This window comes from Peromyscus leucopus, chromosome 19 (assembly GCF_004664715.2).
Source record: "Peromyscus leucopus breed LL Stock chromosome 19, UCI_PerLeu_2.1, whole genome shotgun sequence".
NCBI lineage: Eukaryota > Metazoa > Chordata > Mammalia > Rodentia > Cricetidae > Peromyscus > Peromyscus leucopus.
Genome location: NC_051079.1, coordinates 15,269,564 through 15,296,813, shown reverse-complemented (window position 1 = coordinate 15,296,813; position 27,250 = coordinate 15,269,564). Strand labels below are relative to the sequence as shown.

Here is a 27,250-nt window from a genome sequence, read left to right as displayed (position 1 = left end):
CATCTTTCTCAACAATTCTTTGGAGTACAATAACAATAGATAAATGTACAAACTAATACTACCAGTATACAACCATAGGAAAAATGCCTAGATGGTCATTATCTTGAATACTGGAATTCAGATTTACATTTTTTTCTTAAGTCTAAATTAAGTCATATGATTCATATCCTTTTGTATATGGCTTCCATTGCTCAATATCATATTTGCTAAGTGAACTCTATGATGTTGCAGATAGGTGTAATTCTTTCATTTTTACACCTAGATAGTGGTAATCTACAGGGCTTTTTAAAAATCCTGTGAAAGGTCAGGCATTAAGTATTTTAGGTTTTGCCACCTAACATCTGCTTTTGTGGCACAAAAACAAGAGATAATAATAAATGAATGTGCATAGCTGTGTTCCAGTTAGCCTTATTTATGGACACTAAAATTTAAATTTTATGACTTTTCCTTTCTGTAACCACATAACATAAAAAAAATTCTTAGTTCACCAGTTTTATAAAACCATGCAGTTACCTGTACTTGGCCTGCTGTTGTCAACTAAATTTGGTGATTACGTTTTCCAATTAAGGAATTCTAATAGGGCTAAGGATGGAGCTCAATTGTCGAGCATTTTCACTGCATGTGGAATGCCCTGGGATCAATCTCTAGCACTGCAAGAAAAAAATTCTGTATGCTAAGATATGCTCAAAACCCAACAAGAAAAGTAAACAATGTAGTTGAGTGCAGGAACACAATAGTATAATCCCAGCACTGATACTCAAGACGCTGAGTAGAGATAATCTTGAATTCAAGGGCACCCTGAGCTACAAAGCAAACCTGTGTCCCAATAATAAACAAAACAAAAATCTCAACCAATCAAAACCTCTAAATCAAGTGCCCTGCATTGCTCTTCATATGCTTAATTAGAAGTTAGAATGATATTTAGCAGGAAAGCATGCCAACTAATATACATAATGTTGGAAAAAAGAACTGCATTAAAAATTAGGGAGAAAATGATTACCATTAATAAAAATAGTTGAGTTCATCACGGGAGCACTTTAGGATTTTTCCTATATAATGGATGCTCATCAATGGCCATGAGGAGTGGCTTTTGACAACGAAATCATACCATGGAATCTACAACACAAATTAAAAAAAAAATGCTGGCACTTCTGATTTACAACAGAGATGGAGAATGGTGCTCTTTAACCCGGGTAGACATAGACTAAACAGAAAAATACCACAGAAAAAGATTTAAAATCAAGTGAATGAGGGCTGGCAAGATGGCTTGGTAAAAGACTTTCTGCAGAACCCTGACAAATTGAGTTTGATCTCAAGAACCTATGCAAAGTTAGGAGAAAGCAAGCTCTATAAAGTTGTCTTCTGGCCTCCACACATGAGCCATGGCATACCCAAACTCACACCAAACATACATCATGCACACCCATATTCACACAATAATAAAGTAAAGAAGAAAGGTTGTAAAATACTTAGGTTAGGCATCATGAAGAATTTCCTACAACTGAAATTTAAGAAACTAACGGAGTTGAAAATTTTCCTTAAGTTTAAGATACCTTTTTATATGATTATATATATATCATATCTATATTATAAACATGTATGATATTGTATCTCATACACAGGTATGCAAGCACATGTATACACAGGATATCCCCATGTCTTTACATGTTAAAAACCCCTACATTACTACTTTGTAGCATTATCCATATATAATCAGCTGTTTCTGTGAATCACCACCACTGGAGTGTTGGATAATCTCCCTGTTCTAAAGGAACAAGTGGAGCATGAACTAAAGATCAGTAATAGTTCCTTTTTTAGACATATTTTTGAGAATTTCATACATGAGTACTGTATTTTCTTCATTTCCACTCCACCCTCTCAAATTCTTACCTCTTATTATTGTTAACACACATGCGTGCACACACACACACTACAATCTGCTCAGTCTATTGAGTGCTGCTCACATGTGTATGTGTTTAGGGCTGATCACTTAGCATGATGTAACTTATTAAGGTAATAGAGAAGACTGACTCCCTCTCTTAGCAGTCACTAATTACTGAAAGCTTTTCACTCAGGGATGGGACTCTATAAGATTTCCCCTGTCCTCTTTGGGACATCAACTGCTGCTGTCATCACCGTATCTTTGGATACTTAGGAACTGATTACTTCCAAATGTGCTCATGATTTCTTATCCACAGGAACTTCATCAATATTACCAACAGGTCTTGAGGTATTTTTTATGGTAAATAATTTCCCTATCTTGACAAATGTTAACAATTCTAATTTTCCTCCTTCTCGGCTTATGAAAAGATAATTACCAATTCCCTCTCCTTTTTTAAAAGGTCAGTAGTACTGTGCGTGTGCATGTGTGTGTGTCAGGGTGGTGGTGCAAGTCACTGTTCTCTCCCAGAATATTTTGGAGTTAATGTGGAATAAAGCACAGAATGGCATGTTGCATTTTAACACTATACATGGACCAGTTGTCAAACTGACAGAAAATCCGTAATGCAACAGCTGCACTGTGTGGTTTGCCAATGTCTCATCCCAAATAAATGTTCATTCTCCTCAGTGCAATTAACTTTCCTATACTGGCAGATTTTGCTAGAAGATCATCAAGGTAGATTACCTTCCAGCGTTATGAACTAAATACTTACAGGTGTTATATCATCAGTTATAACTTACAAACTTTTGCATTTAGCAAGACACTCAGGAAAATGAATCATCTAATTTATGAATAATTTATAAGAAATTCACAGCATGCTCCTGGCGTCATCCATGGCCTTTTCCAGGTCATATGACACCAATTAGAGCTGAATTTTAAATTATTCAATAACCTGAACTCTCTTGTCATTTAACATATAGATATCAATGCAGTAAACAAGTTAAATCTAATGGACCCTGGAGGTTTGAGCTCCTTCACAGCTCAGCAGCTGAGGCCGTAGGCTATCAACGGAAGGGAAAATGACAGAATGCAGCAGCCACGCACATCTGCAAGGCTCTAATAACTTATTCTAGTTCCCAAAGGGACTGTAGCACACTTTAGGAATATTGAATCTAAAAGACATTAAAGTCACTAATTATGAGGTTTAAAAGAATGTAGGCACAGAGAAGACACATAACGACATGTAAATAACAGAACAATGGACTAGATACCAAATACCATACCAGGTCCTAGGAATACCATCGTAGGCCTGCCAATAATTTTTTGCTAGATGCAGTAAACTAGATGCTAGAACTACCAGATGCAGTAAAAGGCTAAAACTTCTTTTATCATTACTACACTTCCTGAAAGTCAGAATTTTTGAGTTGTTATAAAAATAAGTAGCCTGTAATAACTAATAGTACATTCAAGCTGAAGACAGTGGCCAGAATTCCACCATGGTTACTTCGGAGTTCTGTTGCTTTAGGCAAATTACTTTTGGCTCTCTTAAGTAGTGTAGTCATTTATAAGAAGGGATTTAGGCTTGATAATCTTTTTGGTGTATTTTATCTTTAAGATTGGTGTTTTGTAACCCAAGGAAAGGAGAGAAAGGAAAAAGGACTGGTTGAGAAATCAGCAATGAGTGAATAATCAATTACTACCCTCTGACACTCACACGTTAAGGAAGGTAAATCACCTCATTTTATATATTTGTCCCAAACAGATGACTGAATAAAATAACAGCATAGCTATGATAAGAATTCGAAGAACTCTGATAGAATTTTTTAAAGGAACAATCATTTCATCAAGGGGTATGTAACTACAGCAGTGACTTAGCTCACTGAGTCACAATTGCAGAAAGAGGCAGCTTTACATATTTAAAATAATTTCTAAGAAGAAATAAGCACACAGCTAGCTGTAATTACTCAATGAAGATCAGAAAAAGGTAGTGTGTGTGTGTGTGTGTGTGTGTGTGTGTGTGTGTGTGTGTGTGTGTAAAAGCAGAGAAAGGAGCTTTATGGCCACATTGGGAAAAAGAAAAAAGAGTTCCAGTGACTCATACATCAATCTTCAGGGTCTTACCATGAGATGTAGGTTTAAATACAGGGCAAGAAGTATACATCACTGAACAGTCATGGTCACAACGGAACCCTGCCCATCACTGCCCGTCCTTAGCTCAGTTCAGGTCTGTCTTACAAGGTGGTCTGATAAGTTGTCAGAATTGTGTTAATTATCTTCCTAAGAGACAACCCTCCTCTCGTAGGATGGCCATTTTCATTATATTAATCCCACCAACCCATTAACATGGGTAAGTTTTCCATATTCTGATTTCCTCAACTTCTTTATTCACTTTCTTAAAGTTTATTATACAAGTCCTTTACTTGCTTGGTTAGAATTATCCCAAGATATTTTAACTTTTTTGAGGGGATTATGAAAGGCACTATTTCCTTGATTTCTTTCTCAGTCTGGTATTTGTATATAAGAAGGCTATTAATTTTGTGTGCTAATTTTATGTCCTGCTACTGTACTGAAAGTGTTTATCAGTGGGATATACAAATAAGGATATGGTGACTTCTTCCTTTCCTAATTCTATACACTTGATGTCATTCAGTCATCTTATTGCTCTATCTATGACTTCAAGTAATATACTGAATAAGTATGAAGAAAGTGAACATCCTTGTTTTGTTTCTGATTTTAGTGGGAATGCTTTCAGTTCCTCCCTGTTCAGCTTGATGTTTTATTTGGGTTTGCTGCAAATCATCTTTATTATGTTGAGGTATGTCACCTGTATCTCTAGTCTCTCCAAGACTTTTAGCATGAAGGGATGTTGGATTTTCTCAATGGCCCTTTCTGCATCCAATAAGCTAATCAGGTGGTTTTGCCTTTCAGCCTGTTTATATGGTGGATTTCATTTATCAGTTTACATATGTTGAATCATCCCTGCATAATTTTATAGTGAAAATTAGATCTAGGGAAAGATAAAGTGACAGAAGTGGTGAAAAGATTTCCAGAAGTCCATCCAGTTAAAGATGCAGCACATCCCAGACTCCTAAGAGGTTTATATGGAGTTTCCTTGTGTCTCCTTCATAGTGTGGGCGATGTAGAAGATGCCTGACTCCCAGACAGCACTTTGAGGGTGATTTACTGACCATTCATTCTGCACTAACCGTCAAGCTCCAGAATGGACCCAAGAATTCCATGTGGATAGATGTTTAAATGCGGTTTTCAAGGAGGCAAGCAAAATGAATTTCTGTTTAATGAAAGAAAGCTTAAATGTCTTACACCCCTCCAAGTCTGGCACTTTCTAGTATCCAGTTAACACTATCTGAATATGATCAACTGCTCCTAAAAGGGAGACCAGAAGTCACATTGTTATGTGTGCCACTGGCTAAGAGAAAATAATTTGCATTGAACTTTTAGACTAACAACTAAATAGAAACTGTTCTTAAAAATAAAGAGTGTATTTAAGAAGCACCATTAGGTATAACCAAGAATAAGAGGTTTGGAAAGCTAGAGTGTTATTAGATCAAGATTTGCCAAAGTAAATCATATAGACCAAAGTCCTTTCTGAGCCTTTGTGTAAGCAGCTACAGACCAGGGATGCTGGAGACCTAGGGAGAAGTAATTCTAAAGGCAGAGCAAAGTTGAAAACCAGAGACTGAAGGTGGCTGCTTTTGGAGGATTAGCCCTGCCTTAAGATTAAAAAAAAAAAAAAAAAAAAAAAAAAAAAAAAAACCACTATTTGGAGCTAAGTGATTGGTATTGTGCCAACCTTTATTCTAAAATATCTGGGACACTCTTACTCAGCTAATTTAGGTTATTATGAAAAGCCAAGCAATTTGGTTTAGAAATAAAAAAGAATGAGTGATCCAATTCCCTAGTGCCAACTGCCCCAACTCCCTTTTCGGTTCCTAAGAGCCCTGGTTGGTGCCACTTGCCTTCAGGTGGCTTTACCATTCCCTCAGCTCAAATGATTGTGCCTTCAGAGTACCCCCAAAGCATATTACTGGTTTATTTACTGTTGAACTTACTTCATCCTGCTCCTCTGCAGTTAAGTGTTAGCTGTTTACAGATCTTTAAATTTCCTTGTGATGTATAAGTATTTATTTACACCTTTTAAAATGGAAATTCAACCCCAGCTGGGCTGTGAAACTTCTGGATGATCTCCTGTCTCCACATCCCATCTGCTTGGATTACAGATGCATGCCAATGCATGTAAGTTTTTAACATGGGTTTGGAGATTGAACTAAGGCTTCCATAGCAAATGATTTTACTTATTTACCATCTCAGCAGCCCCTAGATGACTTTTTATAATAGATCTGTGGAACTATGAGGAAATTTGGAGTAAAAGTTTCAATTGAAAGCAGAGATCATTACATTTGGCAATGTTCCATAAAGAGTTTAAAAAAAGAAACTGCAATGAAAAAAAAAAAAAACCCTACAAAATATGTGTTATTTCAGACTAAAACTAAAATGTTTAAAATAAGAAACCATAATGAGCACATGCCTTTAATCCTGGCACTCGGGAGGCTGAGACAGGCAGATCTTTGTGAGTTAGCGCCCAGCCTGGTCTACAGAGTGAGTTCCAGAATAGGCTTCAAAGCTACAAAGAAACCCTGGCTCAAAAAAAAAAAAAAAAAAAAAAAAAAAAAAAAACCATAATGAAAAACAACAAAATATGTGCTATTTCAGACTACAGTTGGGAGAGGCAGGCAGACTACAGGATACAAAATGGGAATAGAAGGCAAGACTGCCTTAGGATTCAAACTTGGATTTAAAAACTACTCTTATGTTACAAACAAGGATACTATATTTTGAGACACAACGTGTTAAAAGAGGAGGTTTGGAACAAGCAGAGATTTAAAAGCATAAAGCAAACAGAGTTTCCTACAAATCATTTTTAGTTAATGTCTTCCAATATAGAAGAAAATTTTAACCAAACAATATGACCCTGTAACTATTACAAATACCTGGGACACAGATTTCCCACTTTCTCCTCCGGGGTCTAGCCTGGTGAGTAGTCCCTAGTACCCAATACTTGTTTTTCTGCAACCTCCCAGATATAACCTGTCCCACATCCAGTGCCCTGGCCTAGTCCCACCACCTCCTCTTGTACCAAAGCTAGTCTCCAGGCTTCCACCAGGACCTGCCCTAATTGCATCCACCCACAGGACCCTTTGCACTGAATCCACCATCCTACGGCATACCCAGATTTCCCACATCCTCACTCAGGTTCTAGTCTGGTAAATACCCCTGACCTCTTCATCCATGCCTTTCTTTCAACCTACCAGATTTAGCCTGGATCCCAGAATGAGTACACCAGCCTAGTCTGGCTTCCTGCTGTTACTGCACTGCAGTTCTCAGCGTGGGCTAGGAGATCCTTCTACCTTTCACCATCGGACAATCCTACATCATACCCAACGTTTCCACTCAGACCTATTTACCCTCACACTTCCGGCTTGAAACAGGAAGCATATCCACCCAAGCAACTTCCAACTTCTGCACCCCAAATGAACCCACATCTTCTCTTTGCCCCTACCCTGCACTGTCCATACAAACTCAGAACAAAGGAAGTCTACGTGGTGAGATCTCATCACAAGAACACCAACAACATGAAAAATCAAGCCAGTATCTTCTCTCCAAAACATACCAGTACTCTGAAAAAGCTTGCTAATGAGATACAGAAATTGAAACACCAAACATAAACTTCCTAAAAGAATGCAAAAAGTAAAGAAAGAAACAGCTCAATGAAATAAGGCAGAAAGAGGAAAATAAATGCCTGAGTGATGCCCCAGAAAACACTGGATACTAGCTGAGACATTCAATCTTGTGGAATGAGCAAGGATTGGACTCTTGGGCTTTCCACTAATTGAAAGCCACTGTTGAAATAGTCAGACCACAGACTATAAGAAACTCCAATAAATCTCATATGTATGTATAATTTTTTTCATTTTACAAAAAATTTCATAACCAACCAACCAAACCTAAGCATTATTTTGGGTGAAGACAAGAATGAACACAGAAAAGAGACTGTGAAAAACATTACAAAGCCATAATTATTAAAACACAAAATACTACTGAGAACACAATATTACCAAAAATCAATAACCTGATGAACACAACTAACACATATATATCAATAATAACTTTAAATATCAATGGCCTCAATTCTTCAATCAAAAGACATAAACTGAATACTGAATAGATCAAGAAACAAAATAAAACTATCTGTTTCCTTAAAAAAAAAAAAAAAAAAAAAATCTCAGTTTTAAAGATAGGCACCACCTGAGACTAAAAGAATGGACAAAAGTACTCCTACAAAATGGTACCAGGAAGCAAGCAGGCATTGTGATCCTAATGTATGACAAAATAGACTTCAAACTAAAACTAATCATAGATAAAAGGGACATTTTATTCCAATCAAGGGAGCAGTTAAGTAAGAAGAAATTACTGTTCTAAATATATGTACACAAAACTCAGGGGTGACCAGTTTCATTAAAAAAAATTCTGCTACTGGAATTAAAGACACAAATTAGCACCAGTCCATTAATAGTAGATGATCACCATCCCACTTCCTTCAGGTCATCTGGACAAAACAGAGCAACATCAGAATTCATGGATATCATACATCAAATTGACTGAACATACATCTACAGAATTTTCTACTCAAACACTAAAGGATACACATTCTACTCAGTAGCAGATGGAAGCTTTTCTAAGAGAGACCACATCCTGGGACACAAAACAAATCTTTACAAATTCAAAAATATTAAATCACCTCTTGTATCCTACCTGATCACAATGCAATAAAACTTAAAACTGACAGCAAAAATATCTCTAATAAATATACAAACTTGTGGAGACTAACCAATTCATTACTAAATGCTGAATGAGTTAAAGACAGAATAAAAAAAATTCCTGGAACTAAATGAAAATGAATAAACAACACAACAAAAGTTCTAGGACACTCTGAAAGCAATCCTACAAGGGAAATTATAGCTCTAAGTGCCTAATTAAAAAATCAGAAAGAACACAACAAATGACTTAGTGATGCAATTCAAAAAGTTCGAAAAACAAACAAACCAGATCCAAACCCAGTCAATGGTAAGAATTAATAAAAATTCAGAGCGGAAATCGACAAAATAGAAACAAAGAAAACAATACAAAGAATCAACAAATCTAAGCAACCTTTGAGAAGATAAACTGACAGACCCTTGACCCAACTAACCAGAGAGGACCCAGATAAACAGAAGCAGAGACAAACAGGAAAACATTATAGCAAATACCAAAGAAATACAGAATATTTTAAGAGGATATTTAAAAAACCTGTACTCCATTAAGTTGTAAAATCTAAAAGAAATAAATTATTTTCTAAATGCAGCCAAACTACAAAACTAACCCAAGAAGAAATCAACAACTTAAACAAGCCCATAACTAATAAGGAGATTGAGATAGTAACAAAAAGCCTTCCAGTTTAAAAAAAAAAAATCCAGGGCCAGATGGCACAGCACAATTTTATCAGACATTCAAAGATGTACGGCCAGTACTTCTTAAACTACTGAGGAAAGAAAAAAGGAAAGAAGGAGGGAAGGAAAGAAGGAAGAAAGGGAGGAAGGGAGGGAGGGAGGGGAAAAATGAATGTGTGTGTGTGTGTGTGTGTGTGTGTGAGAGAGAGAGAGAGAGAGAGAGAGAGAGAGAGAGAGAGAGAGAGAGAGAGAGAGAGAGAACGAACTACCAAACTCATATGAAGCTAGTATCACTCGAATACCCTAAACAGAAGACACAACAAAAATATCCTAACAGGCCAATATCCCTGATGAACACAGACTAAAAAAATACTGAATAAAATCTTGTAAACAGAACACAAACATACATTTAAAAGGTTACTCACCATTACCAAGTTGGCTTTATCCTTGAAATGTATGGATGGTTCAACCTATGAAAGTCAATCAATATAATAAACCACATAAATTGTCTTAAAGACAAAAATCGAATCGAAATAGATGCAGAAAAAAAAAACAACCTTTGATAAAATCTAACATGCCTTCATGATTAAAAGTCCTAGAGAATGCAGGGCTAGAGCAAACATACCTCAACATAATAAAAACTAAATATACAAGAGAACCACAGCCAACATCACCCTAAATGGAAAAAACTGAAATAATCCCAGTGAAGTCAGGAAGGAGACAGGGACCCAAACATGAGCCTACATAACTTTAGCCACTAAATATTTGGGAAAGATGCCAAAAACATATACTGGAGGGGGAAAAAGCATCTTCAATAAGAGGTGCTTGGCAAACTAGATGTCCATATGCAGAAGAATGAAATTAGACCTGTATCTAACTAACACAAAAACTAACTCCCAGTGGATCTAAACATGAAACTGCTAGAAGAAAACATAGGCAGTAATCTACATAATGTAGGTGTAGGAAAGGATTTCCCAAATGAGCCTCCATTTGCCCTAGAATTCAGTCTAACAACTGACAAATGGGACTTCATGAAACCACAAAAGCTTCTGCATAGCTAAAGAAACAATCAGCTGGGCAAAAATGAAGCCCATAGAAAGGAAGAGGGCATTTGCCAGCTATACATCAGACAGAGGTTTAATATCCAGAATGAAAAAAGAACTCAAATAACACAGAGCCAAATAAACAAATGACCCATTCCAAAAATGGGCCTGGTACCCAAATAAAAGTTCTCAAAAGGATAAAAAAATGTCTAGGAAACATCTCAAAAAACGTTTATTATCCTAGTTGTTAGGGAAATTCAAAGCAAAACGCCTTCTAAGATTTCATCTTCCCACACTTAGAAGGGCATACAGAATGGAACAACAAACAATAAATGCTGGAGGGACACAGGGAAGAGGGAACCCTCTCTCACTAGTGACGGGCTTCCAAACTGCTCCAGCCAGGATGGAAACCAGTGTGGAGAATTCTAAAGAAGCTAAAAAGAAATTTATCATGACACAGCTCTAGGGTTTCTTGGCATATGCCCCAAAGACTGCATCATACTCCACAGATATTTGCTTATCTATGTTATTGCTGCTGCAGTCCCAATAGCTGGGAATGGAAACAACATAAATGTCCTTCAATCAAGGAATGGACAGTGAAACTATATATATGGAACACTATTCAGCTGTAAAGAAAAATAAAATCATGAACTTTGCAGGTAGTGGATGAAATTAGAAAAGGGCATATTCAGTGTGGTAACCCACCTCAAGAAAGGCAAGTGTCGTTATGTTCTCACTTACTGAAGTTCCTAGCTCCAAATCTTCAGATGTGAGAACACAGTCTATAGTAACTACAGAAAGCAGGACACTAAAATTGTGCCATTGTCAGCATGGGGGTGGGGTGGGGAGCAATAGAGAGGCAGACTAGCAGGAATCATATAATCTGATCAGGAAAATGGAAAACAGGGGAGCTCTCTAGGGTGAGAGAGGGAGGTAAATACAGAGGAAGGTAGGAGAAAGGTAAAGGGAAACACTAGACACAAATGATCTGATAGAGGAATGGGAAAAGGGGGTCTCCTTAAAGAAGGGGCATGAAGACTAAGTACAGAATAATGAGTAAAATAACAATATTTTAAATGAATGCATGAAAAATCAACAAGGAATCATAAATATTAACAATTTACCTAAAAAACTATAATGCATATAATATACATATATAGTTTTAATGAACTTTTTCACTTGGGCTGATGATGTTGATAGTATTCTGGCCCGCCCCTTGGGGACCTGCCCTGCATCCTGAAGTAAAGCCTTCTTTAAGGAAAAACCCCTCCCTTATTCCTCTTCCTCTCTTTCTTGCCATGAGGTGTACACACCTCCACTTCCCCTCCCTTTCTTTCTTCCTCTCTCCCTCTTCCTCCCCGCCAATAAACTCTCCACGTGGATGCTATGTCTGGATGGTATAAATGACTTTCCACTGGGCCACACTGCTGCCCACTGCGTCTGCATGGCATGTCTTTCTCATCCATCAGGACACTTTGTACCAACCCACCAAGGCCTCCCATGCTGTATCATTACATTGGTGCTGTGTGACTTGGCAGGTTCTCCTGGTGCTTTCTCCAACCCACCAGCAGTCTGAGAAACCCTGGACTTTTCATTGTATCGGTAAGATTCCTTCCTTCTCTTCTGCCCATTTTCCATGAGTGAGGATTCGTCCCATCTCTCAAGAATGGCTTCTCAAAGTTCCAGTACCAGCAACCCCGTGTCCGGGCCCTAACCTCAGGCCCTTGTCCCTACGTGGCGGCATACAGGACAACTTATGCCTAATCAGTACCCCACGGCCCATAGCCTTTGGATGACGATCCGCTGGCTATCTTATGCCATCACTGGTCCTCGCTGACCCTCTGGGACACTGGAGGTCAGTCTGTTGGATCTTCTGCCTCACTGTGGAAAATGTGCCTACCACCTAACTTCTATCCCAGCTCTAGCCTGCTGGAGTCCTTCCTTATCTCTGCTTCTTCATGCTCCTCCAGTCTCTGCCAAAGCAGTTACATTATCACCTGTCACCAGGTCCTTTTCTGTGACAAGTGCACCCTTTATAATTGCCCACCAGGCAAAGCTCGTTCTCTTTGTCTGTCCCTTGCCTCTAATTCCTCTCCTTGTCTGTAATTTCATCTCTTGCCTCTTTTCTCTCTCTTGTTTAACTCTGTTGGCAGGACCTCATCTGCCTGTTCTACCCGCAGAACTCGGGGCAGCCATTTTCCTGTAGCTTCCTGTCCCTCTTGCCCGACCAGGCTCCAGAGGACCAGGAAAGGAGTGGACTGAGCTGAGGGCAAGGAATGCCCCGACTTGGTGTGGGAGCCCACTGGGGTGTGTGTGGGGAGGTTGTAGGGGACGGAAACGTGAGTCTGAGATCTGGCAGATGATGGCACACATCCCTGAGCCCCCCCCCCCCAGGCTGACCAGAGGGCTGGGAGCCAGTGCATTGGGGGATGGGGCCCTTGGGTGCTTGGGGGTCCCAGGTCCCTCTGCCTGCTGAGCAGAAGGGGTGGCAGACAAGCTGCAGAAATGTCTGGCCACTTGACTATATTTCTCCCTGATTTTTAAACACTTGAGGTTCTCTGTTCCATAGCTGTTCAGTTTGTCTTAGAAAAAAAAACAAACATAACACTTGACAGCATTGTCGGGGCACCATCTTGACTGAGGTAAAAAACAGACAGGTCATTTGGCTTTTTTTGCCATCTTTGATGTGGTCAGGGCCTGCCTCTCCCAAGTCTCCGCCCAGATGTGGCAGATCTGCTCCCTCCTGCCGGTACCAGGCCTATTTTCTGATTGCTTTCTTGTAGCTTTACAGTTTGCTACCTACAACGTTCGAGTCAGAGATGAAGAAGCCAGCTTTGTCCTGCTCAGCACACACTGGTTCTCCCTTACCTTAAAGATTTATAAATTTATTTTATTAGATATGATTAAAAATCTGTTAAAATTAAAACTATTAACACTGGGAATTAAAACAATGCTTGTTTAATAAGATATTAAAGCTGCACCTCAGTGCTTTTATACACAATAACCTTGCTCTGGCAGCTAATCTTTATAATTTAGAGTCACCCAGACGATAATGGTTTGATTATGGTTGTGCTATATTTTCTCTCTCTTGAAAGAGAATACTTTATTTTTGATATGGCAAGAAGACATTTGAGAGATTTAAATGCTTCAGGTTACTTTCCTTTTCTATGATATTGTTATATTAAGATTTTAAATTTTCAGATTTTAACATTAATAGGATTCTGATACTGTTTGAGTCACAAGCTCAAGATTTTAAATTTTCCTTGGTTGCTTTCTAAATATAAACTTAAACTTCTCTTCAGGCCAAAGACATCTCTGTCAAATCTGTATCTAGCTCTCGCTAAACAAAAAATATACATACCTTTTAACCCAAATCTATAATTTTGCTAGGACTCAAAGATATGAGCCTAGATACTCATTACCTGCTTTTCTACAATTTGGATTTCAATACTGATTGATAATACCAATATATCTAAAACTTTTATGTCCTTTTATAAATTAAGAATTCATACAAGCTTCAGAGGATCAAAAGAAATCATGAAACTTGGATCCATTTCACAGAGGTCAAAAGAACTCCAGATAAATGAGTTTTCCTCACCTGTCTATTCTTGAAAATGGCATTTTTCTCTCCTGGTCTCCCTTTCCTAATTACTAAGGCTGTGGGCCAAAAAGTTCCAAATAAGTTCATAAATTTTAACTTCTGTTCCTAGTTTGAACTTGTCTCATCAGGTTTTCCACTTGGCTGGCAGACATATCCAAGCGTCAACTGCTGACTTCAATCTGCTCCAAATGACCACTTGCTCTGGACTTGCTAAAGACTGATGTGGACCAGCCCAGCTAACGTGATTGTTTTCTGTCTCTACAGCTAGGTCAGATAACCACATACTTCTGATAAATACCCCACTGCCTGGGTTCCCTCCTTACCCTTGACTGGCCTTTCAGCCTTCCTGGGCTCTGACCACCTTCACCCTATTTCTGCCTGAAGCAGCTACAGAAGACAGTACATCATCCCTGTCCCCCATCCCCAACACAGGCTAAAGGGCTAAGTCAAAATAAAAACCCCCTGGCATAGGGGATGAAATATCTACCTATAATTCCCATTGATACAACAGGAAATTGGACCCCAAATTGTCAGTGGATAGATTTATTAATTAAATGGTTCTGCAACAAGACACTTGAGCTTCTTTATGCAGAACCAAAGAGGTATTTATATGACCTTAAGAAATTACTACTTCTATATAAATCATTCAGGATTATAATCTGGCTGTACTCAAAGATCAGAACTACAGGGCCATAAAAATAACAGTACAAGAATGTATATCTAGCCTCCATGTTTTCACTAGCTGTAACTAATTGGGAAAAGAATTAACTTATATATGCTCTCAAGATTAATTTAGATATACCTAACAGATTTTGTTCCCCTGGTCCTCAAACACCTTTAGGGATTTGAGAATATGGCATTTAATTTAAAGACTTTTTAAGATAGTGAGAGATGTCAGCTCCTGGCAGCATCCTGTATCTTCTCCAAGAAGATGGATGGCTGCAGAAGAATATCCACCTGGAGGTTTATGGCAAGGCCAGCCATGCAGCAAAAAGCCACCTTTGACTGCTGCAGAGTTCTTGTCCAAACTTTAAGTAATTGGAACAATAGAGGATCAATTGCCCCATGCTGCAAAATCAAGGTGGGTCAGTCTCCCCAAATTCCTACGCCCTCAAAATTCTGTCAGATCTTGTGGGCTTAGCAGCTGAACAAGTGCTGCCTTCGGGGCTTTTGTCCCCATAACAACCATGGAGAACCTAGGATAGCGGCCTAGGTAGATGGAAAGCTGTCTCACTTCTTAAATTTATCCTTAAAATTGACGGAGTTTGATGACTAGGGTACCAGTTTAACAGCCCCATTCCCAAGACTACAAGCACCTTGATAGCTCATTAATAAGTTTCCTGTTAAAAATACCAACAGCTATGTCTCACTCACAGACTTCATGGTACAGGATAGACTGGTTTCAGATATGTCTTCGGATGTTCAAAGTTTTCATATTGATCAATGCAGTTTTGATAAACTGATACAGCATTAACTACAAACAGTTCTCAGGAGTCCTTAAACTCTGTCATATCCAACATCTTGGGGTCTCCAACAAAATTTAGGCCTCAGCTTCACAGCTTCAGTGGCCTCTCTGGGCCTCCATGCAGGGACATCCCTGACACACTTGCCATCAGTGGCTTTCCTTAGCTGAGGAGGGAGATTCCTTGATTCCTTTCTGTATCCTTGACTCTAAAAAGACAGAACCATGTGGCTGAAACTGCCAAGTTCTGTTGCTTGCTGGAGGCTGGAATTTTGCTCCTTCCTTCAAGTATATTTGCATTAGCTTTCTGTTGGTGATGGTTTCCTTCACTGTTGAAGCTTTTCTTTAATCCTTTTCAAAAACTGGAAACTTCAATGGGTGGGGTCTTGCCCTGAAGTCACCACTCCTTTTATTCCATTTAGCATCAGGCTTTTCTTTAACTTTTCATCTCTTTTAGCACTGGCTAACCTCCATTATACTTCCTGGTACCCCCTCCCTTTCTCCCCATACTATACATTTTGTCTAGTTTGCTCCTTTTCATTATAGTTCTGCATAAAAATGATTACTAATAGTCACATTATAAAGCCAATACTCTGCTGTCTTGAAATCTCCTTAGCCAAGCCATTAATCCCAAACTCTTCAATTTAGCCTCAAGTAGATTTTTAAGAAAAGGGCAAAAAGCAGTCATACTTTCCCCCCAGAATATCACAAGAATGGTCTCTATGCCACTTACTGATATTCTTCCTCTCTGAAACTTCTTGAGCTGGACCTGTATAGTACAAATTCCTCTGCAAACTGTCTTCCATGCACCTACTAGGATGGCCCATTAAACCCCACAGAAAGTGTTCAACTGTACTTGGCCTAGCCTGATGACCTGAGTTGGATCTAGGGAAGCACATGATGGAAGAAGAGTGTACTAGGCCCATAGGGTCGAGGAAATTGGCACAGACCAGTTGCCAAGACCATACTCCTTAAGAGCCAACCTAGAGTCTGCCTGAGAGCTTAGCAACAGGAGCGGTCAGAGTTCCTGGTCATTGTCAGAGTTTCTAGTTACAGTCAGAGTTCCTGATCATGCTGAGTCTGCCTGAAGACCTAGCAACAGTTGCTGTCAGAGTTCCTGATTCATGTCAAAGTACCTGATCATGCCAAGCCAATGAGGAATGACCACACAGCCTAGGTGCTGGAGGAGGTTATATAAGGCCTTCCCTGTTATTGAATAAATTAGTTTGTTATTGGCCTTCAACAGACTCCCGGAGTCTGTGTTGTTGATGCCGCGCCTTCTGACCCCCTCCTCCAAGGGAGCCATTAGGATCCAAGCAACAGAAGAAAACTGACTTTCCCAAGTTGTCCTTGGAAAAAGATTTGGCATTTTACTTTTTTTGGTCCATTCCTACTTATCTTCCATTAATAATGTTTTTGAAATCTCTATTTCCTGTTTCCCTCTATCCCTTGCTCTGGGTGCTTCCCTAGTACTGAAGACAAGAAGGATTGGGATAGTGTCATTTGGCAATAAATTTCTTTAAGACATGAAAAGAAAGATAAATAGGAGTGGGCAAAAGAAGTAAAATGCTAAACTTTGTGCAATTATCTAATGATAGAAACAGCATATGAACAAAGTTTTATGAGCAATTCCTCTTCTGCTTTGTAGCATTCTTCCATGGGATGAGCATGTAGGCAAGCAGGCAGGCAAGGGCTCTAGCGGAGGTTGCAGATGTCATGCTAGGCATTAGTCCCAGTCTTTATGACCCTCAAATTTGGCTAAGCAGAAAAGAAATATTTTATGTGGTCAGGTCTATCAAGTGCTATATGTACAGACAAGAGTTGGAAGAATAGATTGGTTTTAATTGGGGCAGGAAAACTAAAAAAAAAAATTCATAATAGATATCTAGACTAAATTATAGAAGGTAGACTGAAATTAATATATGAGTGTATGTAGGAAATTTCATACAAAATATAAACTTTCAGAATAAGGATTATGAAAATTTATACATATGAATTACTTTAAAGAGTTCAGAGTGTTTTCCACCATAGGCAGTAAAAATGGATGAAGCCAAAACCTTAGGTAAAGGTCAAAGAGGAAAGTATTACTGTCCTGTGGAGAAGGTCAGTTCTGTGGCATAGATGCCAGACATGCTGAAACCCCAAGGCCTATTTATGGAGGGATTCTAAAGATGCAATGCAATGATCTTAACTACAGTGTCATTTACAAAGAAATAGAAAAGTAAGTTTTAGTACCCCCACCCCATGTATGTATAGGAGATAGAACACAGTCGTTGTATACAATAGACAAGGATTTTACCACAGATCTGAACCCCCAACTAACAGATGGTTTTGAAAGAAAGAACTAAATTGAAAATGTGAAAAAAAAGCAGTGTGCAACATTCTCATATACAATGTCTTACTGGCTTCTTGTAAGGTAGGACTATGATTTGCTAAGAGTAAAGAGATCATGCACAAATGGGTACAACAGTAGTGAAGGTGTATGTGTATGTACACATGTTCATGTATGTGTGTGTTACCATTTATAAGTAGAATCTAAAAGCATAACTGATCTCTTTAAGTTTAGAGTAGAGTACTAGTTACCAGGACCTGGAGTAAATGAAGAACAGGGAGATGGAGATGGGCAAATGGATGGATGGATACTAAGTTATAATCCAATAGTTAAATGGGAAATAAGCCAGGTGTTCTGCTGCCATAGCATCATGACTAAATAACAAAAATGTACTGCTATGTATTTAAAAAAATAGCCAAAAAAAGGAATATGAATGTTCTTAGCAAAGAAATCATGAATGGAAATATGGGGATGCCTTGATATGTACAAAAGTACATATGAATTGAAACATCACATGTTACCCTAAGTATGTTAAGTCATTGTATCAATTTAAGGAATGGGTCTACATTATACCATAGTTTGATGTGGTTATGAAGTAAATTGTTGGTAATATGGAAAGCACACACACACACACTCATACACACATACAAACACACTAATAAATGGTTTTATATTGTAACCTGAAAGAATGCACATACCCTACTAATGTAGAAATTTTAAAAACATCAGGATGGCAAGAATGCCTGTTTTGCTCCATTAGTTGCTTCAAACACCTCTAACTTTTAATCTTGTAATACTACAATAACTCATACTATCCTTGAATGAGTTTTATGTTCAAATACATTCTGATAGCGTAGTTGCAAATGGAAGACATTTTAGATTGTGTATCAGATATTCCTCTGTCTAGAAAGTTTTAGTTAAATAATATTAAATTACATAATAATGTGATAAAATGGATTTCACAAAGGCAAATGGAAAAAAAGACATTAGTTTCATCTTTGGTAATATGGAAGCCATTAATGAACAATAGGTAGTATATCCTTCTAGAATGGTGATTCCCAACCTTTCTAATGCTGAGACCCTTTAGTACAGTTACTCATGTTGTGGTGACCCCCCAACCACATTATTTTCATTGCTACTTCATAACTGTAATTTTGCTACTGTTATGAATCACAATGCAAATATCTGATATACAAGATATCTGATATTTGACCCCTAGGAAAGGGTTATCAGACCCCAAAAGGGGTAATGACCCACAGATTCAGAACCACTATGCCAGAAGAAAAATGTTCTGTTTAGAACTTGGAACCAATCTTCAATGTTTCTTCAACATGAGACACAAATTGACTTCTACTTATAAAGTTTATTTATCCAAGATGTATTGTTTTAAGAAAGTGGCTTTAAACTCTTCTGTGTATGGTGGTAGGAAAGTTTGAAGAGCAAAAAGGAAAGTTAGCAGTTTGAAGAATCATGATTACAGCAATTTTCATATATCACTATTTCAAGAACACACAAGATGACACTGACAGTATGCATTGAAAAATTACCACTCAGCTTTTATGGTGTGAATTGGAAATGTCACCAACACAATCATGTTCTGAATGCCTGCTCCCAACTGCTGGTACTGCTTTGGAAGGGTGTGGAAGATTTGAGAAGCAGGGCCTAGCTGGCAGGAGTATGTCACTCTGGGCAGGATGTTGAAGATTATACTTGTTCCCTAGTTCCCACTGTGCTGCTGCTTGGTTCAGTGTGACACAAACAGCTGTCCTCTGCCAAACACTCTTTAGTAATGTCCTGTTCAAGTTCGCATAGCTAAGCAAGCACAGGCTGGAGTCTCTGAAATCACAAGCCAAAGGAACCCTCCTCCTTACGTTGTTTCTGCTTTGGGTTGTCAGAAATGTACTACAACAAATGTAGAGACTTGAGGACAAAGAAGTGGGTCCACTGCTGTGACTGGACCTGATCATGGGCCTTTCGGCCTCGGGACATCATCTGTAGGAGGCAGTTTGAAATGTCTGAAGACATGGGTAAAAGAAGCTTAAAAATCTTGTACTCAGAGCTTAATGGGTGGTTCCAGTGGGTTCTGGAACAGAAATATGGGCATTATGGACACTGTCTGTACAAGAGGTTTCCATGGGAGCAAGGACCTTACTGAGGTCAGAACAGAGGCCATTCATGTTACATTCTGGTAAAGAATTTGTCTGCTTTGCCTGAAAATTTGAGTGAGAAGGAATTAACAGGAAATGGACTACTTTGGAAGAGGAAATTTAAAAACATCCTAGGTAGCATGCAGGCTGTGGTAAAGTTATTGCTGCTGTGTTTAGCTAGATTTTGAGTGAGAATCAGCATTCAAAAGGTGAAAGAGACAGATTTGGAAAATGTGCCCCATGACAAGAGAAAGAGCACATTTAAAGTGGAAAACAAAAATGCCTTGGTTGTTAGAGATTAGAGTCCCATTATAAAGGAGCCAAGCAAACTGCACAAGGGAAATAGGAAAAGGCACTTGAGAGCATTTCCAAAACTGGCACGTCCAACCTATGCCAAATAAAACTATACTCATCAAAGGACTTTTCTTCAAAACAAGCATGCCTCCAGATATTCTATTCAAGTTTGGCACAGAGAAGTGTTTTCCTGTTAAGCCTCTCAGACATTCAAGGGCTACTACAGCATGGCCCAAGGAGACCTGGCTACTGCTTGAACAGACAACAAAACCTGGCACTTCATTGTGACTGATTTTAGCCATGCATAGTACAAGAGTTATAGGCTCATGGAGGCCTGTACCTAGATTTTCAAGGAAGTTTCGGGATGCACGGCAATGATTCCCTACAGATAGCTCCTGACAGAGCAATGCATAAAGCTATGAGTGAAGCCTACATTTCAGCAGAAACATCAGGATGTTGGTTGAGCAGACAATAAGGTATGTGTACTAAGGAGACCTACAAACAATGAATGGAGATGTCCCAAGGGAGAAGGTAGGGTTGCCATCCATCATATCAGATGCCAGTGCTTATAGTTGTTATTTTCTTTGGGCCACCAACCAGCTCCCAAATAAAGACACAGAGACTTATTATTAATTATGAATGCTCAGCTTTAGCTTAGGTTTGTCCAACTAGCTCTTTTAACTAAACTTGTTTCTATCCATCTATGTTTTGCCTTGGGGCTTTTTACCTTTCTTTCATTCTCTATGTCCTACTTTCCTGCTTCCTCATGCCTGTCTAGCTGGCCTTTGGTGTCTCCATGGCATCTCTTTCTTTCTTCCCCTGAACCTAAATTTTTCCCCCTACTTACACTCTCTGCCCAGAAGCCCCACTGTGGGAGACCCACTCCCGCTTTTTCCCCAGGGTACTCGAGTAGGGAGAAGTGTGAAATATTTAGATAGAAATATAGAGAGGAGAGAGACAGAAACACAGGATAGCCTCAGGAGGTCATGGGTTAAAATCCACCAGCTTTTTGTCTCTTCTAAAGGGCTATTTATAGAAATGCCAAGGGCTAGAGCAAAAGACTTCCCCCTAGCACAGCCAAGCACAGACCCTTCCAAACACCTGGTAACCATGCACATGGTCAATCCATCCTTTTATATAGCCCTGCTGTGTAAAGCAAACTCAGATCTCACTAAGAAACCTTTGTGGACTCCCACATCCCACCTAAACCTCCTCCCTCACTATTGGCTGTTCAACTTTTTATTAGACCAATCAGGTGCCTTAGGCAAGCAAGGTAAAACAGCAACACATCTTTACATAATTAAACAAATATTCCCCAAAAAGTGTTCGACAACACCAGAAATACTGGTACAGGACTTTATGTTTGCTCTTTGGTCTTAACTTCAGTCCAATATTTCCTTGCTATTCTCTTTATCTTATTCCTCTTTCTAGAATAGGAATATTTACTTTGTGCCACCACATAATGGAAGCATATACCTTTTGATTTTAACAGGACTCGCATCTAAAAAAAGTTCTGTGAGTCTCAGTAGAGACTCTGCACTTAGAATTTTCTGATGTTCAATTGTAAAACTAGAGACTCTCGACTTTTGACTAAATAAAATTTCCATTATGAGACAGCCATGAGCCTTGGGAGCCAGGGATGGACTGTTTATAGAGTTGAATTTGAAACATTCCCAATATGCTTATGCTTTGAATTCTTGTTTCATAATGGCTATTTCATTAATCTGAAAAACTTCAGCAAATAATGTATTTGTGATGATCAGTCCAACCAAGACTGTATAAGTTTTCAATATAAGAGCAACCTTATACATAACATTAAAAACTCTAAACACTGACAGGCCACCCCAGACAAGTAGCAGGTGGGCTAACTCCATATCTTCACCTCTTCCTGAGCTCCTTCAAAACCAAGCCCCAGTCTTATCCTCAATTCTGTAGCAAAGCACCTGCTGCAGCCTCCTGTCCTCTCAGCTCCAATCTCCAGAAGATCGCAGATATGCCCCTTCTTTCTAACTCCCTCCCCCAATTCATTGCTTAAACAAAAACCCAAAGGAGAATATTCAAATTAACAAAATTAGAAATTAAAATGGGGACATAACAACAGACAACAAGGAAAATCAGAGAATCATAAAGAAACACTTTAAAAACCTGTACTTCACCAAATTGGAAAATCTAAAAGAAATGGATAATTTTCTTTATTGATACCACTCATCAAAGTAAAAGCAAGATCAGATAAGCAATTTAAATAGACCTAAAACCCCTAGTGAAATAGAAGCAGTAACTAAAAGTCTACTAACCAAACCAAACCAAACAAAACAAAACAAAAACCCAGGGACAAATCGGTTCAGAATTCTAAAAGAAGAATTAGTGCCAATACTTCTCAAATTAGTTCACAGAACAGAAACAGAAGGAACACTGTCCAATTTGTTTTCTGAGGTCATAGCTACCATAATACCTAAACCATATAAATAACCAATAAAGAGAATTACAGACCAATTTCTCTTATCAACACAGATGGAAAATTCCCAATTTTTATTGCAAAAAAAATCCAAGAACGCAACAAAAAGATCATCTACCATGATCAAGCAAGTGTCATCCCAGACATGTAGGAGTGGTTCAACATACATAAATTAATAAATGTAATCCACCATATAGATAAACTGAAAGACAAAAACCACATTATCATTTCACTGGATACAGAAAAGGCCTCTGACAAAATTCATGATAAAAGTCTTAAGAGAGATTAGGGATACATGGGACACACTTCAACATAATAAAGGCATTTTACAGTAAGCCCATAGCCACCATCAGCTTAAATGGAGAGAAACTGAAAGCAATTCCACTAAAATGGAACAATACAAAATTGTCCACTCACTCCAAACCTATTCAATATATAGTACTTGGTGTCTTAACTAGAGCAATAAGACAACTGAAGGAGATCAAGGGGTTACAAATTGGAATGCAATAAGTCAAGGTATCTTTATTTGCAAATGATATAACAGTATACACAAGTGACCCTAAAAGTTCCACTAGGAAACTCCTACCACTGGTAAACAGTTTCAACGAAGTTGGATAGAAGATTAACTCACAAAAAAATCAGTAGCCCTCATATATAAAAAAGATAAATAGACTAAGAAAGAAATCATGTAAACAACACCTTTCACAATAGCCTCAAATAATAGAAAGTATCTTGGGGGTAACCTTAGCCGAGCAAGTAAAAGAATTAAAGAAAGAAATTGAAGAAGATATCAGAAGATGGAATGATCTCCCATGCGCATGAATCAGTAGGGTTAACATAGTAAAAATGGCATTCCTACTAAAAGCAATCTGCAGATTCAATACAATCCCCATCAAAATTCCAAGACAAATCTTGAAAATTCTCATCTTTATATGGAAACACAATATTCCAGGATAGCAAAACAATTCTGAACAATAAAAAACTGATGGATGTAAACTATGCTACATTTCAAGTTGTACTATAGAATTATAGAAATAAAAACAGCATGGTATTGGCACCAAAATAGCTATGTTGATCAATGGAATCGATTGAATACCCAGACATACACCTATGGACACCTGATTTTTGATAAAGAAGTCAGAAATACACACTGGAAAAAAGACAGCATCTTCAACAAATGGTGCTGCTCAAACTGGATGGCTGCATGTATAAGAATCCGAATAGGTCCACACTTATCCACCTGCACACACTCAACTGCAAACGGATCAAAGACCTTAACATAAAACCAGAAACACTAAACATCATAGAAGACAAAGCTGAAAATATCCTTGAACTCACTGGCATCAGGAGAAGACTTTCTGAAGAGAACACCATTAGTATAGGCACTAAGATCAACAATCAACAAATGGGACCCCGTGAAATTTAAAAGCTTCTGCAGGGCAAAGGACACCTTCATTGGGAGTGCCAGCCTACAGAATGGGAAAAGTTTTTTTTTTTTTTACCAACTACACATCCAATAGAGGGCAAATATCCAAAATATATAAAGAACCCAAAAAACTTGATATCAAGAAAACAAGTAATCCATTTTAAAAATAGGGTACAAATCTAAACATTGAATTCTCAAAAGAGGAAACTCAAATGGCTGAGAAACACTTAAAGAAATGTTTAACATCCTTAGCTATCAGGGAATTGCAACTCAGAACTACTTTGAGTTTCCATATGTCAGAATGGCCAAGATCAATAAAACAAATGACACCTAATGCTTCTGAAGATGTGGAATAAGGGGAACATTTATCCATTGCTGGCGTGAGTGCAGACTTTTATACTCACTGTGGAAATCAGTGTGGGAGGCTCCTCAGGAAGATGGCAATTGATCTACCTCAGCTGTACCACTCTTGGGCCTATACCCAAAAGACATTTCATCCTACCACAAGACACTTGCTCAACAATGTTCATTGCTGCTCTATTCACAATAGCCAGAAATTGGAAACAACCTAGATGGCTCTCAACAGAAGAATGGATAAAGCAAATGTGGTACATTATACAATGGAGTATTATTCAATCATTTAAATAAAAAGGACTAATGCTCTTCCTTCCCTCACCCATTGCCACCTGCTGCAGGTGAGAGAGCTGGCCCTGGGGTCACAAGAGTGGGGGAGTTGGCCCTGTTCCTCATCAGCTGTAACACATGGGAGAGTTTCCCAAGCCCCCTCCTTCTTAAGCCATGGGATGGCACGGTTAAGGGATATATGCCCCCCACCCCTTGCCACCTGTGACAGTCAGGAGAGCTAACCTTGGGGGCATGAGAAGGGAAGAGCTGGCCCTGCCCCTCCCCAAGTGCAGCAATCCAGTGAGTGGGCCCTGTACTCCCCCTGGGTAAAACAGTAGAGCTGTCCCTGGTGGTATGAGTGCAGGTGAGGTGGACCTGAGGGTGTGAGAGCAGGAGAACTGGCCCTGCTCCTTGCTGCATGGTGTGTATTTACTTTATGTGAATATGAGCTGTTAAGTCAATGATAACCAAGCTACAATCCACAGAACCACAGAGGTTATGCACAGAGTAAGTGACGAGGAAGGACAGATAGATCTCCTTAGGAAAGGGAACTAGAATAGCTAAAGATGGATGTTGGGTGGGGGGTGGAGTGGAAGGATCAGGTGTAAACAGGGAAGCAAGAGGAGGATGAGGGAGGCAATTTGGGGAGAGACAGGTAAAATTATGGACCATTTGCAGAAATGGAAAACTAATACAGTACAAGAGTCCTAAAATATACACATATAGAAAGGTGATGTAAATGAAATTGCCAAATAATGGGAGAGAGAGAACCCCAATTGGCTAACTAAATGAAGATTTAGTTCATGGATTAGGTCATATCTAATTGAGTTGTTGGCCAAAATGGTCCCATAGGAATCCATGAGCAATCCAGGCTGTTGACAAGACTATAGGTTTCTTTCTACAAACTGACAGCAATGCCCCATTGCTGAAGTGGGGTGCTTCACAACACTGACATATCTCATCTTAACATGGGGAAGTCGAGAGGGTGCCAGCATAGAGCCTTCACCACTACATGCCAGTGTCTTTGGTATAGGGAGGCATGCTGCACAATACAAGAGGAGAAACATAAACACCACTCCAGCCACAAACTCTTAGATTTACAATGGTGTCTTGCCTTCAAGATTATGCTGAGGCAATGGTGGCACAGGTTGTGGGAGTAACCAACCACTATCTGATTTGACTTAAGGCCCACTCCAGGAGATGGAACCCATACCTGACGTTACTTGGATGATAAGAACCTGAGACTAGACACAGTCCAGGGACCTAGGGTAAAACCAAATATTACTGTTCTAAAAATAGAAACAAATCAAAACAAACCAAAAACATGCCAATAAAATGACTCCTAATGACATTCTGCCGTAGATAAGTGCTTTCCTCAGCCACCATCAGAGAAGCTACCTTGGAAGTAGATGGGAACAAATACAGAGAAACCCACAGACAGACATTATGCAGACAATGAGAAACCTTGAAACATTCAGCCCTGAAGGTAATGTCTCCATCAAATCCCTCCCCTTAGGGCTCAGGAAATCCTGTAGAAGAGGAGGCAGAAAGTATTTAAGACCCAAAGAAATGAAGGACACCAAGAAAACAAGGCCCTGTAAACCAACACGATCAAAGCTCACATGAACTAAGAGAGTGAGGCAGCATGTACAGAGCCTGCATGGGTCTGCACCAGGTCCTTTATATACATCATGGCTTCAGTTTTCTCTTTTCAAGAGATTCCTGAGTATGTGAATGAGTGAATATGCATTCTCTTGGGCTTTTTTACTTTGTTTGTTTTGTGCAACTTCAATGTTTTTAACTTGTTATATTTTATTATATTTGTTTATCTTATTTTTATCCCTTAGAATCCTGTTTATTTTCTAATGGGAGGCAGAAAAGAAGTAGATCCATATGGGAGGGAAAGTGGGGAGGAACTGGGAGAAGTAAAGGGAGGAGAAATCAGAATCAGAATCTATTATGTGGGGGGAAAATATATTTTCAATAAAAGAAAAAAAATTAAATAAGTAAAATAAAATCAAATCAGCTATTCTTAAAAAGAACACTAAACATCAATATACACAGTGCTATTAATATATATGTTGCTCAAAGTATATAAGGTACCTATTGTAGGATAATTATTACTTAGCACACAAGTTTTTTAGTTACAATTACAAAACAGTGATTTGCATAATGTTCATTCTTTATATTAATAACTATTTTGCAAGTTTTTACTTTTAGTGTATCATTCTCTAATATATGTCATGTTAGAATAAATTTACCTTTTCCGTACCATGTTATAGGAAAACAAACTATATTCTAGCTGAAAAATCATATTTAGCTTTGCCTTTTATTGTTGTTATTGTTTTTCATCTTCATGGCTAAAACTTTCTTATAGAATTTCTTACAAATGAACCACTCTGGAGAAAAAAATACAAACATTTGTTAATAGTTTCAGTAATCATAAGTTATAGCTCAGTAAACAGTCCAAATAATACTA

General features: G+C 38.6%; 1 protein-coding gene across 5 annotated transcripts in view; it reads right to left on the bottom strand.

Annotated features, from left to right (window-relative positions):
* The window catches only part of Kiaa1328 (KIAA1328 ortholog), a 284,149-nt gene that overhangs the window by 107,871 nt on the left and 149,028 nt on the right, over window positions 1-27,250 (bottom strand). For 3 of the 5 annotated variants that reach the window (XM_028867149.2, XM_037197016.1, XM_028867150.2), the window contains exon 7: window positions 9,813-9,857. The exons of 1 other annotated variant lie outside the window; for it this stretch is intronic. In XM_028867149.2, coding sequence (XP_028722982.2) covers window positions 9,813-9,857 — 45 coding nt within the window. Of the gene's footprint in view, window positions 1-1,000; window positions 1,527-9,812; window positions 9,858-27,250 lie in introns of those variants that run through there. One more of the 5 variants, XM_028867153.2, reaches the window with a different exon arrangement.